This window comes from Falco punctatus (genome assembly GCF_963210335.1).
Source record: "Falco punctatus genome assembly, chromosome: 1".
Lineage (NCBI taxonomy): Eukaryota > Metazoa > Chordata > Aves > Falconiformes > Falconidae > Falco > Falco punctatus.
This window is the reverse complement of record NC_137580.1, coordinates 119,551,416-119,567,405: the sequence shown is the minus strand read 5'-3', so window position 1 is coordinate 119,567,405 and position 15,990 is coordinate 119,551,416. Positions and strand designations below refer to the sequence as shown.

At 41.4% G+C, this 15,990-nt stretch overlaps 1 protein-coding gene across 3 annotated transcripts in view; it reads right to left on the bottom strand.

The window, feature by feature from the left end:
• The window catches only part of GRB2 (growth factor receptor bound protein 2), a 61,863-nt gene that overhangs the window by 34,348 nt on the left and 11,525 nt on the right, over positions 1-15,990 (bottom strand). For 2 of the 3 annotated variants that reach the window (XM_080376969.1, XM_080376968.1), the window contains one exon: positions 13,082-13,320. The exons of the other annotated variant lie outside the window; for it this stretch is intronic. In XM_080376969.1, the coding sequence (XP_080233095.1) occupies positions 13,082-13,159 (78 nt within the window). In that variant the 5' untranslated portion in view covers positions 13,160-13,320. The remainder of the gene's footprint in view (positions 1-13,081; positions 13,321-15,990) is intronic. 3 annotated transcript variants of the gene reach the window in all.

Here is a 15,990-nt window from a genome sequence, read left to right as displayed (position 1 = left end):
CAAATGTACTCACAAACCAGGATCAGGCCTTATCTAAAGATATTACATACATATCTTGTACCATGACAGATGCCAGTTGGTCCCAGCTGGTTTGCAGCAATATTGCTAGTATGCAGACATAAAACCTCCCTTGAAATACAGCTATCCAATTAAGTTGACTTTCAAGCAGCTGTTTGGAAGCTGGGCTCTTCTGGCAAAGCTATAAAAGCAAAAAGCAGTCTTCACCTCAGACCTTCATTTAATCAGTGGCAAGAGAGAACAAAAAATGTAACTCCATATAGAAGACAGATGAATCACTAATTGAGATAAACTAGAATATCTGCAAGGCCAAGACTCAGGCTTTTCTAGGTTTTACGTGGGTTGCTTCATTTAAAAAAAAACAACTCCTGCTTTTGGCTACTTATCTCCACAAACGTACTCAACAACAGAGGACACCCCCCTCCCCAGCGGCTTAACAGAAGGTTAACACAGAAACCCAGGGGTCAGTGTCCATAGAGGGAGGCTGCGGGACCCCAGCAGGGGCTGCGCTGTTCAGCAGCGTTATGACCGATCCGAGAAGGCGACAGAGGGGTGAAGCCCCCAAGACACTAAGTGTATTCAAACTTTAAAATTCATGAGTTGCACAAGTAACTTTTAATACTAAAAGACCAAGTGATAAATGTCAGATTAAATACAACACACAAAATAACACGCATGAGGAAAAACACAACTGAAAACCCCAAAGAACTGTAACCATATGAAGCTGTAGGTTCTCAACATATTATTCCTCCTCAGCAAACATTCTGGAATCATGGAGGTGGTAATCTGAAAACAAATTAGAAAAACATTACCTATAATCTATTAAGAAAGAACCAAAACAAGTATTTTGACCTGTAAATCTGTTCTGTGTCAGCCCCTGAATACTTTGAATACCTACATTCAACCCATCTCAAGAAATGTTAAAATGAACTAAAATTTGAGAATGGAACAAGGATAAATCAAAGTATGGAATGGTTTTTACACTATAGATCAGACTTCCACCTTCCTTCTGAGTAAAACGGTGGCAAAGACAAGAGGACATTTGCAAATTATTCTTGGGGGGGGGGGGGGGGGGGGGGGGGGGAGCAGGGAGGGGAGGTCGGTCAGTAAAGTTCCCAGGGAGCACATCTCAAACCAATAAAAGGAGTAACTTTTTTCCACACAGTGCATGTTTACATTATGAGAATTTAATGCTATAATGTACAGATTGACTCAAAATGGGTTTAGAAAGATGCATAGGTGTGGCCATCACCAATACAATAGTCCAGGCACAGCCTGCAGCTGAGAAAGTCACTAAAACGTAAGCGACTAAAGGAAGCCAAGACCTTCTGCAAGGAGGAAGGTGATGGCCAGTGCTAAATGTCTCACCCAATATAGCCAGCACTCAAGAGGTCCAACTATAGCCCAATCTTTAACAGGAAATAGTAAAGATATTTAGAGAAGAACAGAGGAACATTATATGTGTAAAGTTTTCTATTACTTTTAATCATTAAAATTGTATGTAATTAACTTCAGGTGGGAACTGCTCCCAGAATGATACGGGACAGTATTTTAACATTATGGAAGGTAGAAGTTCCTTCCGTAGGAAAAAGCCTGAAGCATAATCCATTATAAAGGTATAATAACGTTATCTGTGGTGATGAACAGTGAGTAGGAGAAAGCTGACTAATACCGGGAGTTGGCCACACTGTACAGGGGCCACGTAAAAGGTCAGCTCCAATCTGTCTGTGATAGCGCTAGGAAAGCCTTAAGCACATGCCAGTGACGTTACTTGTTCCCTGCATTAGGACATGAGAGCTAGCTCCACTCATCTGGATGATGCCCCCCTCCCAAATCAGTTTTGGGGACCACAACTGAGGGAAAACAGGTGGTTTTATAAGAGTTTGATTAGGTATTGCTAGACTTCTCATTTTGGACTGCAATTCTGAGCAAACACAGCTAAATCCTGTTAGACTCAAAGCAAAATAAGAAAATGGTATAATCTTACTTGCTTTGTGAGGACTTTAAACGAGGGACCCTGAGAAGTTCTACAACTACACCCTCGTGGGGTAGTTCAGACACTGCCACAGGATGCTGATCTGGAAGTCACATAAGTCACCCACGGGTAGATTTCAGTAGCTGACCAGACTGTAGAGTCGCTCTTTTGTCAGCCCATTGCCTTATGTTTATAACCAGCTTTTTTGAAAGTTAGAAATAATGTTTCTTCTCGGCAAAAAAGCTTTATGGGAAACTTACAATGCAAAGAGCATCAACAGTGTCTCTAATCTTACTGTAGCACCATGCACATGTTTGTAATTGAGAGACAGGTGGAATTAAACACAAGCTTTTCAAGGAAAAGAAAGCTCAAGATAGCTTATAGAAACATCAGAAGCCTCTTTTTACCTATGCTCTTCCTTTTTACACTACCTAAATAAACTTAGTGAAGGTAACAGCTTGCAAGATTTCCAGACATAACAAGCTGTAAAGGAAGGGGTGGAAGCCAGGAAAGCTGGGTCAACTTGTAATCACTTTGGTTATCTCTGTTTTATGCGACCCTGTAAAGAGAGAGTTGTTAGCTTCGGTCTGGGTAGAGTCACAACAGTCTTCACCTATCCATCCTGGCAGAGAGCAAGTTACACTTTTAACCCAAAAGGCAATTTTCAGGAAAAAAACTGAGGAATGTATCACTTCCTGCTAAGGACTAAGGAAATGTCAAGACAGCTTGATGCTGGAAGAAAGTTTAAGCACCCTGGTACAAATGGTCAGACAAATCCACACATCTATTTTTGACAAACTGTAGTTTCATTAGAGGTAGGGCAGATGCGTTGGTGCAAAATATATTCTAAGAAATAAGGACAGAAGCGAAGGCAAGGAGGAAGCAGAAGCAATTTGCTTCCTCCTTTCCAGTGGTCAGAAGAAAGCCTGAATTGTCAGCCCATGCTTTATCACTTCCAGCACTAAGGATACATCTTAACAAAGTATTCTTCAAGGAGACTCCAAACATTACAGAAACATAAAATTTACCTGTGGAATATATGCACAACAGGTTTTCCTGATATTGCCTGAGCAAGGCACATTTGTCAAGCTGATGTTTATTTCACCAAAATTCAAAGCATTGTTTGAAGGCAAGGTTGGGAAAAACATTTCAAATGCTCAATTTCACCTTTAGAAGTTTTCATTACACTTGTCTTCATTATGGCTGCCACTTCCTTCTCATTTTCCTTCTTGTATTTGTTTCTTTCCTTCCTCTGCAACTGCAGGACACACTTTGAGCACTTGTTTGCTTCCCCTCAACCCCTACAAAGAATTTGGGAGTTTTCCCTAATGAGTTACGTCCCCAGTAGCAGTAAAGACTAGAGAACAAGACCCGAATTACACAGTAGCTCAGGGAAATCACCTCTTAAGTAAAAGTGTTAGATTTTTTAGAGGAACTAGCAAAGATGCAGACTTCTGCAGCTTAAAATCCTTCCTAGTATTCTGAAATAAATACTTAAAACGGGAATCTAAGCATAGCTCTTTCCAAGCAGACCGTAACCTACTGTTAACAGCAGAAAGTAAAAGCCAGATCAAATGTTTAAAATATCATTTTCATATTTATGCTAAAGAAGTGTAGGTAACAAAAGAATACTCAAAATTTGACTGCACATAAGGATTTATAATGGAAAAACTTACTCAAGCTCAGCAAGAGTTGCAAGAGTTTAAAATTTTGTGCCAATTTCTCACAAACCAGAAGGCTGACTAGCTTAGACCACAAGTCTTCTGCCCTAGCAGAGCTGCTATGATTAGTGGAACCTGCTGGCTCATACATAACTCATGAAGAATTCCCCCCCTTCCTCCCAAGGGAAACAATTTTGCATAACAGCAGCACTTTTATTTTTTCCTCCACATGTAAACCTGTAGAGTTTTAGTACAAGTCAGAGCAAGAAGTACAGTGGCTCAATGCAGAAAGCATGAATTCCAGAGACAAATTATTTAAATAAGAGGTTTTAGAGACTACACAGTATAATTACAGTTCAGCTGAACTGAAAAAAAGGCTTTCTGCTCTCTGCATGAGGTCCAGCTGCAGTGGAGCCAACACACAGCTCACGACAAAGCGTGCATGCTGACATGAATGCATGCAAAGAAGCTAAATTCAGCAGGTACAAACAGAATAAATTTACTCTGTTTTCTCTTTCTATATTTTATTTATAAAGGTCAGTAATGTTTGAACATCACAATTATTACTCTACAGAGGCTGACAATCTACTTCCTAGACAAAAATAGCTGTCCTAACTTTTGCCTTATTCCAGTCACCATGTTGACCTGTCCCCATGGGATCAAAAAAACCCTGATTGAATCTTCATCAAATAACAGGACCGTCTACTTGTTTTCACAACCTCAAACAATTGGAGACAATAGGATTCAAGATCAGGTACAGATCTTGTGATCTCAAGTGAGCAAACATTCCTTAAGGGGGAAAAAAGCCTTTTAGGCTCTTCAAGACATTTAATACATTTTTTTTACACAGGCTTTTATTTAGTATCCATAGAAAAACGCTATTCTTTTACTAAAGAGAGAAATACAGGCTGAAGAAAATTATGAACACAACCATTTAAAATGCAAATTTCAGATGCATCTAGTAACTAATCAGGAAGTATTGTAGAGTAGCATCTGGGTTTCAGGAATATAATAAATAGCCTAAAAATAATTATCATGAGCAGTTTTGGAGACTGCCAGTTCACTTTTTGCTCTATTAGAGCTCAGCTGTACAACCCCATGTGTTCAGCACATGTCACCATGAAAAAACACACTCTTAAGTTTGTTAAACCAATTCTCACTTGAGTTGTCAGATGGTGGCACCAATCATGCATATCAGACATGGGAACAAGTTCAGTTCACCGCAGACAGTCTGCTTCACAACCGTTCTCCCACTCCATTTGAACACCTACTCTTATGAGGTGTTACAAGATTGACTTCAAAGTTGAAGGCATGTGCCACTCATGAACAGCGCTTTAAATACTTTGCAACAGGGCATGAGCCTAGAATGTGACAAACAAAGTGCAGCCTGAAGCTTGACGGATTGACACGGACAATGCTGCCGTTCCATCTGAGAAAGATACAGATCTTTGAAGGAAATACAGCCTTCCCCACGCTGCAGCTAAAGCAGCGCCTCCCTCACCCCCCCAAATCACAGACAGTATTCTCCTACCCCGTTTTCTCTCCCAAGACCCAAAGCATCTAAACCCCACGTTTTTACTTCCTTGTGTACACTCTAGTCACTGATGTTTGCCCAGCTTGGGAGATAACAAGAACTGCCACTGCAGGGCCGAGCAAAGGAAATGACGGAGCAAGAACAGCAATGGGATCAAGCTGCAGATAAGAACTCGCGTATTAAACTACTGCAGTATCAGTTTGCCGATCAGCGTAGAAATGCAGACTGCATATAAGTCACCTACTCATTTGCATTTTGAATGTAACAGAATTTTCAGAGAAAACTGGAAATTACAGAAATCAAAGGGCAGCTTTCCTAACAAAATGCTAAATAAAGTAAAAAAGTAACAAAACATTGAGACCTACCACCTCTTTTTCACTAGTGACCCAGTGAAATGGATTACTACACAAAAGCTCTGTTTCTAAGTCAATCAGAGGAAGAGTAAATGCATTTCCCTGATCATTTTTCTACTTGAACGTTACATTCACAAGTCACAGCTTCATCTCTCCAGCTGGCACCTATCCCACCAGCACTGAAAGAAGGGAGTGAGGGCAGCAGGGAAGAAGGGAAATAGGCTTATCTGTTGCCAGCATCTTGCTAATTAAGACCTCCAGAGCACCTAGCTCGGGCACCCTGAACTAAGCACGGGGTAAGTATTCATTCAGAGTCCTGTCTAAGTTTTGTGAATCATGTTGAATCCCATAATGTGGTTATCGTTACTTCAACTACCTGAAAGTTAGCTTACATATAGCTACAGAAGATACAGTCCCATCTCTTGACTACATAGTGCAGACATACCCATAAACCTCTGCGCAGAGAGGTGCAGCAGTTCTGCTTACTGCTTTAACGACACTCTGCTGTCACACCTGGAAAGGACATTTTGCAACTCAACACCACAGCCCAGAAGAAATGTGATACTACATACACAGTCACACAGGAAAAACACAAACAAAACTAATCTCAACTAGTTCATGTATGTTTTTTTATAGATATCCTTTGCTGATGCCCATTACATGACTGGCTTTAAATGTGGCTTTTTTTTTTTCTTTTCTTTTTAGGGGGGGGTGGATAGGGGTGTGTGTTTGGATGTTTTAAAGTTGTTCGTTGTTATGGTTCTAGAACTAGCTTTGATTTTTCAAACCTTTCAAGACACAAATAAATAACATTATTAAAAATTCAGCAAAAGTTTTGATTTAGAGGTAACCAAGCAAGTTAAGTATAGAAACCTGGCATCATCAGTATAAGAGCCTTAAATTAACACAACAGTTGAGTCTCAGAGCAATTGTGAACATGTCCTAATGTTATCTTTAGTAGTTCTTCCGGTTTAGACTAATATTGTAAAATTCATCAGGTTTTGTAAATTACATTTCCTTTTTGCTCAATGTGAGTTTATGAGATTTCTGGTTCCAGTGTTGTTAGGGGACTGATGTTTAATTTTCTTTCATTTTCAAAGAAATAGAATTAGTTCTGCCCAGCGCATTTTTTCCTGAGGTTTAGGCTTTAGTTATTGATTTCTGGTATATAGCCACTGGCAACTTTAAATCACAAGGGATTTTACCAAGGGGTCATACAGTTCACCGCTTAGGTTAGGCTGAGCTGTACACAGACAAATTGGATTCCTTATCTCCCCTCGCTTAGTTGGATCTTTATTGATTATAGTGAGAAATCAGAAAAGTCTGAATTTCACTACAAACAGGATTCTTTCTCCTCCCCCAGTTAGCAGGGCTCTGCACAGAGACTGGGAAACTATGAATACTATATTTATGACACTCAATCTTTCATACATGCTACTATAAATCATAATCTCTTTCTTCCCCCAACCGTGATCAACCTTTTACCATTTTCACTTTAAAAAACCCAACAAAATCAAAGTTAGTCTGTTTAACACCTGAGATGTCCCTCAAAATAACAGATTTTATTGAACTGAAATTCTCAGACATTCCCTCATCATGTAGTTATCTTGACAGAAATGTCACTGAACCAAAGAGGAAACATGAAATTTTTGTGTTGGCAGTAAATAAAAACAAAAGCACATCATATTGGTTGCAGTTTGACACGCATGTTGAACAAAGCAGATAAGTAATTTAGCAAGCCAAAATTTGATTTGCTGATGTGTCTTTGCTAATGCTTTTCACAAGTCTGTCACACCAGTCCTATCAAAAGCTGGACCTCGCAGAGAAGCTGTAACAATAGCATTTCCACTAAATTGGCAAAAGGCAGCTGGAGCTTCAAATTAGCATAATCTCCCCTCGTTATAACAGAATGGAACACATGTTAAGTCAATATAATAAAATTAGCTGAGCTGACCACACCACTAGCTTTAATCAGTGTCTTGTTTGATATTCATAACTCCAGCAGGCTTCAGGTAGCACACAGCTCACAAGAGCTAATTTTTCTTTGCTCTCAGTGACAAGTTTAAATAATCATCACAAACAGCTACTAAATAAAAACAAAGACGGCATTTTCAAGGAGGAATGTGTTTACTCTTGCTTGTGAAGACTACTTTACACCTTCAGTCTGGAATATTCCATATTTAGGTCTTCTGCACAGAGACACCTTCAGCAACGCAATCTTGCTCCAAGGAGGTCCAAGCTCTTTGACAAAAACAGAACACTAGTGTTCTCTTTTTTGGGCACACACACCTTGCAGAGGTTAGGTAGTTCCTTCCCACAACACTTCCCCCCGCCATGCCTAGAGAAGTCAGCTAATAAAACACATCCCATCTTCAGATTAGTATCATACTTAAGAGGAACAGTATTTGTGAAGTTCATACCAAAAACACAGGCACTGAATAGTTGGGTAGATCAGAAGAATGCAACCTCTTACAGCAGCAACTCCTTCTAACACCGATCTCCACTGCCAGGATGCCAAATCAACTACCTTTAAAATAACAAAACTGTCAGAAAATTACAGAGACTCATAAACTCTTATGGCAAGTACAGTTTTCTTAGACTGCAATATCAATCACATGTTGATGGCAAATATCTTCATTCAAGGCCGGAACATGACGTAAGTGCACCTTTACAAATCAACCCTCCCATACAACAGAGTTGCCACTCACAGCTAAGTCATGGAATAACACAGGTTGAAAAGGCCTCTGGAAGTCACTCAACCCACCCTCCTGCTGCAAACAAGTCTAATTAGATCAGAATGCTTGGGGACTTGTCTGCGTATCTCCAAGGTTGGGGATTCCACAGCTTCTCTGGGGAACCCATTTTAATATTTGGCCTATTTCACTATAAAGCACTCAGCGCTTGCCATGTGTCCGAATCATTAATTCAGAAAAATGTTTCTCACACACTAAGATCATCAAGACCTCACTGAGTCCACCTCCTTAAAAAATATGAGGGAAGATGAAGGTGGTGTGTAAGGAAGGGAGAAAAAGGATGAGTGAAGATGATTTCACAGAGGAAAAGGCTTTGCGAGCTGTGAATTTCTGTTCTCTGGTACAGACACCACGACACAGAAGCCAATGCAGATGAATTCAAAGACAAGGGAGGAGGAAGAAGAGAAGGGAGACCATGCTCCCAATTTTTATCATACTCCTCCCTCTATGCAAAACTGTTTCGCTGTATCCAGACACAGAAAAATGGTTTTCATGCAGGAACTGAAAATGCCATCTCAGCATCAACTGTTTGCAAACACTCAATCCTCTTAAAGGCTGACAGAAAGAAAATAAGTCTGGTAGCAAACAATCACGTGAACAGAACCTGCCGTGACTGTCAAGTGTACGATCATAGTAGGAAGAAAAATCTTGATTTTGCTGAACGAAACTGTCAGGTGATCAAAATCCTATCAAGGAAATCCTTCTTCTAGCATACAAGGAAGCTGGTTTCTGTGAAACACAAAAGCGAAAACCTTCAAATTAAAGACAACAGTCCTCTATTTAAAACACCATCTGAATAATTTTACTCAAAAACTATCTGTAGGTGCCCCTGAATTAATTATGCTGTCAACTACTGGAATTAGGAACTTATTCAGTTCTGGAAAGTGATCTTCTGAAGATATGCCCCAACCCTGCAACAGAAGAAGGAAAAAGAGGAAATGGAGCAGTGGTCTGTAGTTTTCAGAAAACCCACAATTCTAACATTCAAGATATTCATGAATATGTTTAGTGCTTCTGTATTAACCATGCAGAAAGGGTTATTAGAGCACCACAGTATTAACTGTACACTTCAGATTAGGTGTAGGAGGAATAGAGAAAAGAAATAATGATGAGATGAGAGAAAGAACGATTTTTTTGTCTCTCCTTCTCCCCCAGCTCCTGCCAAACCACCAGCAAGTATTAGCACACTTTAGGTCTGGATACTTGCCAGATAGCAAAAGGCCAACAAAACCAGAAGCTGCTAGCAATACAATAGTTTTTGGGGACATAAAACCTGACTAACAAATACAGAGACTAGAGTCAACTACTCCCAACTTCAATAAATACAGCAAGTGAAAGGGGAAAAAAAGACTGAAAAATCATCATGGCAACCATCAACTACCCAAAGTGAAAAACAGTAAATCAAAATTTCAAGGAGGAATCGGTTGGTTTTTTTGTTGGGTTTTTTGGTGTTTTCCTTTTTTTTTTTTTTTTTTTTTTTTTTTTACTTTTTCAAGTAACAGGACAGGCTATCCTCATACCCCTAACGGTATGCCCAGTCACAACAAATTTTTGTGAAGCAACCACCAGTTGAGAGCTGCAGCACTGTACTGTAACCAGAAGACACAGAAGGACACAGCAACCTTTCCTTTCTCTGGAAAAGGCTTGGCAAGTAGTATTAGTGTATTTTAAAAGTTTAAAGCAAGTTGTCACTTTGCAGCTCCTGAATGGGCAATACCACAAACTGCTATAGAATCACTACATGAAAGGGGATCCAGCGTACTGCCAGCATTATGAAAATCATAGAAGCAGCTTTTACCATATAGTGCCCACAAAAAGAGAAGGCCAAGCACTTTTCCTCTTCACTCAGCTGTTTTACAATTGCAAGCCAAAGGTCAGCTATCTTCACTCATTTTTGGAAACCAGCCATAAGATTACTAACAACCAGCTTAATGGCTACAGTTCAAATCCTATTCAGTTGAGTCCCGAATACGTGGGTATGCAGCAGTAATGGCACCATGACATCATAGGCAAGTTATCTGCTGAAATCAGAGGCAGTCAGATAGTGTGCATCTTTGCCTTCTCTCACCACAAAGAGAAACACAAATTTCCAAGGAGTGGGAATTAAAGCATTAGAGATTTTGTTCTCTCCTTAGTGTGGCCAAGGCATAACGTTTTGCTACAAAACAATCCTTTACTGGCATCATACATGCCATCAAACTAACTTGACTTAACTTGGAGGTCCATCAAGACAGGTGTCTGGTAGCTCTGTTTAAAGTCTTCACTACATGTCAAATTACATGTACACCTCAGCGTGGGATACTGAAGGAGTGAAGCATGCAGATGCATTCAACATGTTGCAAGTTTATTTTTTCTTCCCGATTCATTCGAGGGCAGTGGGATTGACCTGATTAATAAGACTGATCACGTGAGGCCCATGAATGGGATACCCTGAGATTTCTCAGTCATGAGCAAAGTACTAACAAAACAGAGCCGGCACTTCTGATGGAAATTAATTTCCACAACCTGAAACACATTTGAAGCGAACCAGGCTTTCAAAATGACAAAGCACCACAGAAGTTTGTCAGTTTGAGTAAAGCGAACTGTAACAATTCTAATTGGTTTTGGCTTATTTGTCTGAAAGTTGCCGCTTTTAGACAGTGAACCTTATGCTGCACTGAACTCATCTCAGTTACGTGCAGAAGGATTCCTGAAACTCTTGGAGTTTCCCTAACCTTAGAGATAAACTTGAGCAATCTACCATTTCCATGACTCAGTTTACTCATCTATGAGGCAAGTATGTAAAATTTGTACGCATTTTCAGAATATGAGCTGAAATGAAAGACGGTTTGAAGAACTGTTAATCAACGCTTTGAGGAAGTGTCAGCCTAGGTTTTGTGTGCAGTATGAAAATTCCTCCCTGTATTCCCGGAAAAATACAGTTATTAATGTAGTGTAATGGCATACATACCACCAAGTTTCTATTCTTGAGACAAAATGTGCATATATAGGATGACATTAAGTGGCTAGGACTCAAGAACATCTTACTATCAGCCACTGTGTGCAGTTGTAAGAGTTTTAACACAGACTAAACTTTCAAGAGTTTAAACCCAGTTATTTTTCCTTTAATTCTTAGAGAAGAAAATACTTTTAAACAAATGCAAATTTTACAAGACATTTTTTCATGTACTTCAGCAAACTTCTATACCAAACTAGATGAAAATAATTAAGAATACACTTTAAAATAAACTATATTTAATTATACTTAATTTTTCCTTCCTGTTCAGCATTTTCTACAAGCTGACTTCAGCTGTGCTCTACTTCAAATATACTATAAAAGCTGAGGGTGGCTAGCAGGTAGCCCAAAATTGAAGAATACAGCTCAGGTCAAGAAAAATAAATGCCAGGTTATCACAGAAGACTTCTAAAATTCTGACAGTCTCTAATGTTTAAAGACGGCAAAAGGAAATATTCTGGTAATTTACATAAACACTGGAATTGAGGTGTACGTGTCTAACAGGCATTTTTAGGCCAGTTACGGGCCAGGGATGTGTAGGGTATATACAGATGCGATTATAAAGTTAACAATCTCAGAGCAGGATACATTGTTGCAACCTTTATCTGTTGATGGCCACACAGCATTACTGCACTTTTAACAAAGTCACAGTTATGTTACTGAAGTATCAGCTATAGAAACCCACATACTAAGTTTACACATAGAGGTTGTTTTTTCCAACTTATCTTAAAATAGTAGTTAAAATCAAGCCCTTCCCTAGCAAAAATTTTGAGCAGATGAGTAATCCCATTGAGGTCTGCCGGATTTTATTTGTCAGCATACACAAAGTTACAGCCTTACATCTGCAGGACAGGCACCTCTCAAAACAGTGTCTACTCGAAGCATTTTAGAAAGCAGCAACTTAAAATACTTTAGTATTAAATACATCACACTAGGAAGGTAAAGCACATCTTACACGTTTATGGAGAAACACTGAGTGAAACTCCAATAAGACATTCTACAATACAGCTCTTATTACTTGGAAACAACAAAGCTCAGAGCTTCACTATGGCCAAATCACTATGGATTTTTATATTTTACTGCCCTCTTGAAATAAAATTTTTGGCTTGTTCTGTGCATCCAGTTTTTTTAAGTGAAGTTTTAGAAATGCAAATATTTTTCAGATTCCTTTACTACAGCCAAGATGAAGCCTAAAAAGCCTTTGATATATTGAAAGAACCCTCAAACTAAATTCCTGTAATGCACTCCAACATACACTTAGATCTGCACAGATCCATTAAATATTCAGCCACAAGTTTATCACTCGAGTTCATCACAACTGAAGATAAAACTCAGCACCAATATTTGACAGCCTGATGCTAAAAGATTATCTACTGAGAAATAATCTAATCATTGTTCTTTGATATTGGAATCCTTGGCAGGAGGCAAAGGAAAGGAATACCAAATTGATCTTGATTACTTTCGGGGTTTCCTCTCATAGAAGGGAATTCAGTGTAGAGATTATCTTATACTTCTGCTTATTTGTTAGCATGTTTACAGCAAAGTTTTCAAATATTCCAATCTCACAAGAGACGAATGATGGACTTTGGGACGCATGTTTAACACAGAAGCAAAACAGCCTCTCCTGCTCTTAAAAAGGTCAGGCTGGAATCGAGGAGGTCATGAGGTACCCTGTTAAAAGGAGATGGCGTTCTCTGGGGACTCAAAGAGGGTCGGGTCCGATGGGCAGGAAGAGGCTCAGAGAGAAGCTGAAGAGCCCGGGGCGAGAGAGGGAACTGCCGAGCCCACTTACCTTAAGGATATCCCCCCGTTTGAAGCTCAGCTCGTCATCCGCGGTGGCTTTGAAGTCGTACTTGGCGATGGCTTCCATGCTGGGGCTGCCGCTCGGCGGTCGGGCGCTGGGAAGGAAGCGCTCCCGAAGCCTCCGGAGGCTCGTCCCGCGGCGGCCCGGCTCAGCCCTGCCGCGGCCCGGCTCCGTCCGAGGCGCCGGCCCCGTCTCTCACATACAGGGAGGCCGGGGGACGATCCGCCCTAGGGGAGGGGGAGGAGGAGGAAGAGACGGGCCATTAGGGGAAGTGGCACGGATCGATGGCCGGGGCCGCGCCCAGGGCCGCTCCCTCCGCCCGGCGCGGCGCGGCCGCCGCTTCCTCCCGCCGCCGCTCGCCCAGGCCCGTCTCGCCCGAGTGACACGGCCCGCGGCCAATGGGCGCCCCGCCGGCCCCGGGGGCGGGAGGAGCCGCCCGCCCCGCCGCAGCCCGCCGGCCCCGCGCCCCGCTGCCCGCGGCGGAGCCGGGCGGAGGCCCCGCGGCGCCGCAGCCCGGGAGGGCACGGCCTCCCGCTCCCGCCCCTGCGGGAAGCCGATCCAGCCGGGCGGACCCCGGGCACCGCACCGGGCGGGTACGGGAGGACGGCAGCGGGGCCGGGCCGCGGGGCGAAGCGCCGGCAGCACCGGCCCTCCCGGCCACAGGCGGCGCGGGGAAGGGGGCGCAGCCCGCCTCGGGGCTCTCCGCTCCCGCAGCTCCCATCCACGGTTAAGCCAGACGAGGCAGAGGACGCTTCTGCGGGTCCTCTGTAACAGAACTTTCTTGGAATGCTGAGCACAAAGCGTCCGAAAATAGCATTACACTGAGACGAAAGTTTGGGCTCACGCTAACATAAAAGCAACCATCCTGAAATTCCAGCATCTCCAGCAGCAGAACACACAAAAAATACATCTTCCTAAGCACAGCATGAAAATCAGCAAGTTTGCGTATCTTTATGGGCCCAGAGAAGAAACGACATCAGACCTGGCAAGGCATACATAGACACACCGAAACCGCTGAAAAGGCTTAAATCTTGATCTTGGGTTAGAATAGGAAGGATTTAATCCAACTTGATAGCAGAGAAGGTAAGGGATCAGAAAAAAGTCAAGACAGTCTATAAGTTAAAAACCAACACCCCCCTGCGGAACCAGCGGAAAGCTGGTACTTGTCAATAACAATTCAAGAGAGAAGAGATCTGACACACAGCAGCGAACCCACGCACCTGCTAATTCAGTCTCTGCGGTTATGGCCCAGAAAGAGCCCTGCCACACGCAAAGGCAACAGATGGCAAATAGTATTTTCTCATTTTGGAGAAAAACTTGCCTTACATAAATGCAGTTCAGCAATTAACATGCTTATATTCCATGAGCTCCATGTTTGCCCAACCTTCAGCTCCTTTCGCTTGAGACAAACACCAGAATGGAGATTCCATCACAGGAAACTGGCCGAATGAGAAGAGCTATTTACAGGATTTACCTTGATCAAAAGAAGACCAGCTTAGTGAAGTCCCCACGTGGACAGGGCTCGGGGTTTTCTTTGGTACTCCTACACAGCATTACTGACTGAAACGTCAGTAAGACTGACAAAGCTGTCAACAGCTACGAAGATCACAACTGAACAATCTGTGCTACCACAACCACTGGCAATAAATACACTGGATACAAGCTCTGACCAACACATACCACTAAAACCAAAAAGCATGTCATCTTAGCTACACGTTGGTGATTTTAGAATACTTAATTTTAGTGTCAATGCTGATGAAAAAGCATGTGGCTTTCTGATGTCAGTCTTCCACACACATGCAAACAACAACAATAACCTTCCTTTGCCAGGAACGTTGAACGTTTTCCCTGTGCCGCCTCTATTGTGTTCAGTTCACCATCTCCTCATCTTTCTAACCCGGCCTCTGTTTTTTTTAACTGATGGTATTTATAAATTTTTCTGCTATTATAGCAATATTCAAGAGCCACGTGAATGATTCCATATGAAGCAATGGAAAATTTGTTCAAGCATACTGTCTACATGTCCTATACCTTTAATGGTAAACATCACCTGTTTCCATTCCTTCTTAAAAATAAATATTACTGGCAGTAACATTTTGGTGTTTCAAACAGCACAATGCTACATTAGAAAATGCATATAATTATATGGGCATGTAAACACCATCAGCTAAGGGAACACTGCTTGAAAACCCTAAGTTCCAAACCTAAGAATGTAAAAGTTGCACAACTTAATATGTTATAGGCTTAAGACACATTTAAAGAAAGAAATTACTGCCAATTGGTAAATGTTCCTGTCTTTGCAGCACACAAGTATTGCTACCCAGTACTGCATTAGTATCTGAGAATCATATATTTTTTCCTACCTGAAGGAGTTAATACACTACTTTCTTTGAGAAACTGATGCAGCATTTCCAAGAACCATACCGGCATTCCCCAAGCTTAGCAAAAGTGCAACACTGCGAAATTTTCCAGCACAATTCAAGATGAAAGAGACTTATCACAATTTTCTTTAAATATACATTCATATTACTACCACCATCGTATATATTGTCAGCATATAAAGGAGTGATGTTTCTAGGTAACAATACTAACAACAACTGCAGCATAGAACCACCATGACTTTAGGCAAAAGTGTAGCTAAAGTTCAGGCACCGAAGTTACATGCAATTTAGGGAAAGGCTTTGAAAATATTAAACCAAGATACTTACACAGCAAATATCAGAAAAGGTAAACTTAGAACACCAATTCCCTTACCATCACTGAGAAAGCATTTGCTGTTCACTAATCTATTTAATAAGTTCGCATGGACAGTCAGTCACACAATTATTAAAATATAAACAAACCAACTGCAGAACAAGGGGGAAAAAAAGGCTTACTGGGGAAGGAGCTTGTGCTAG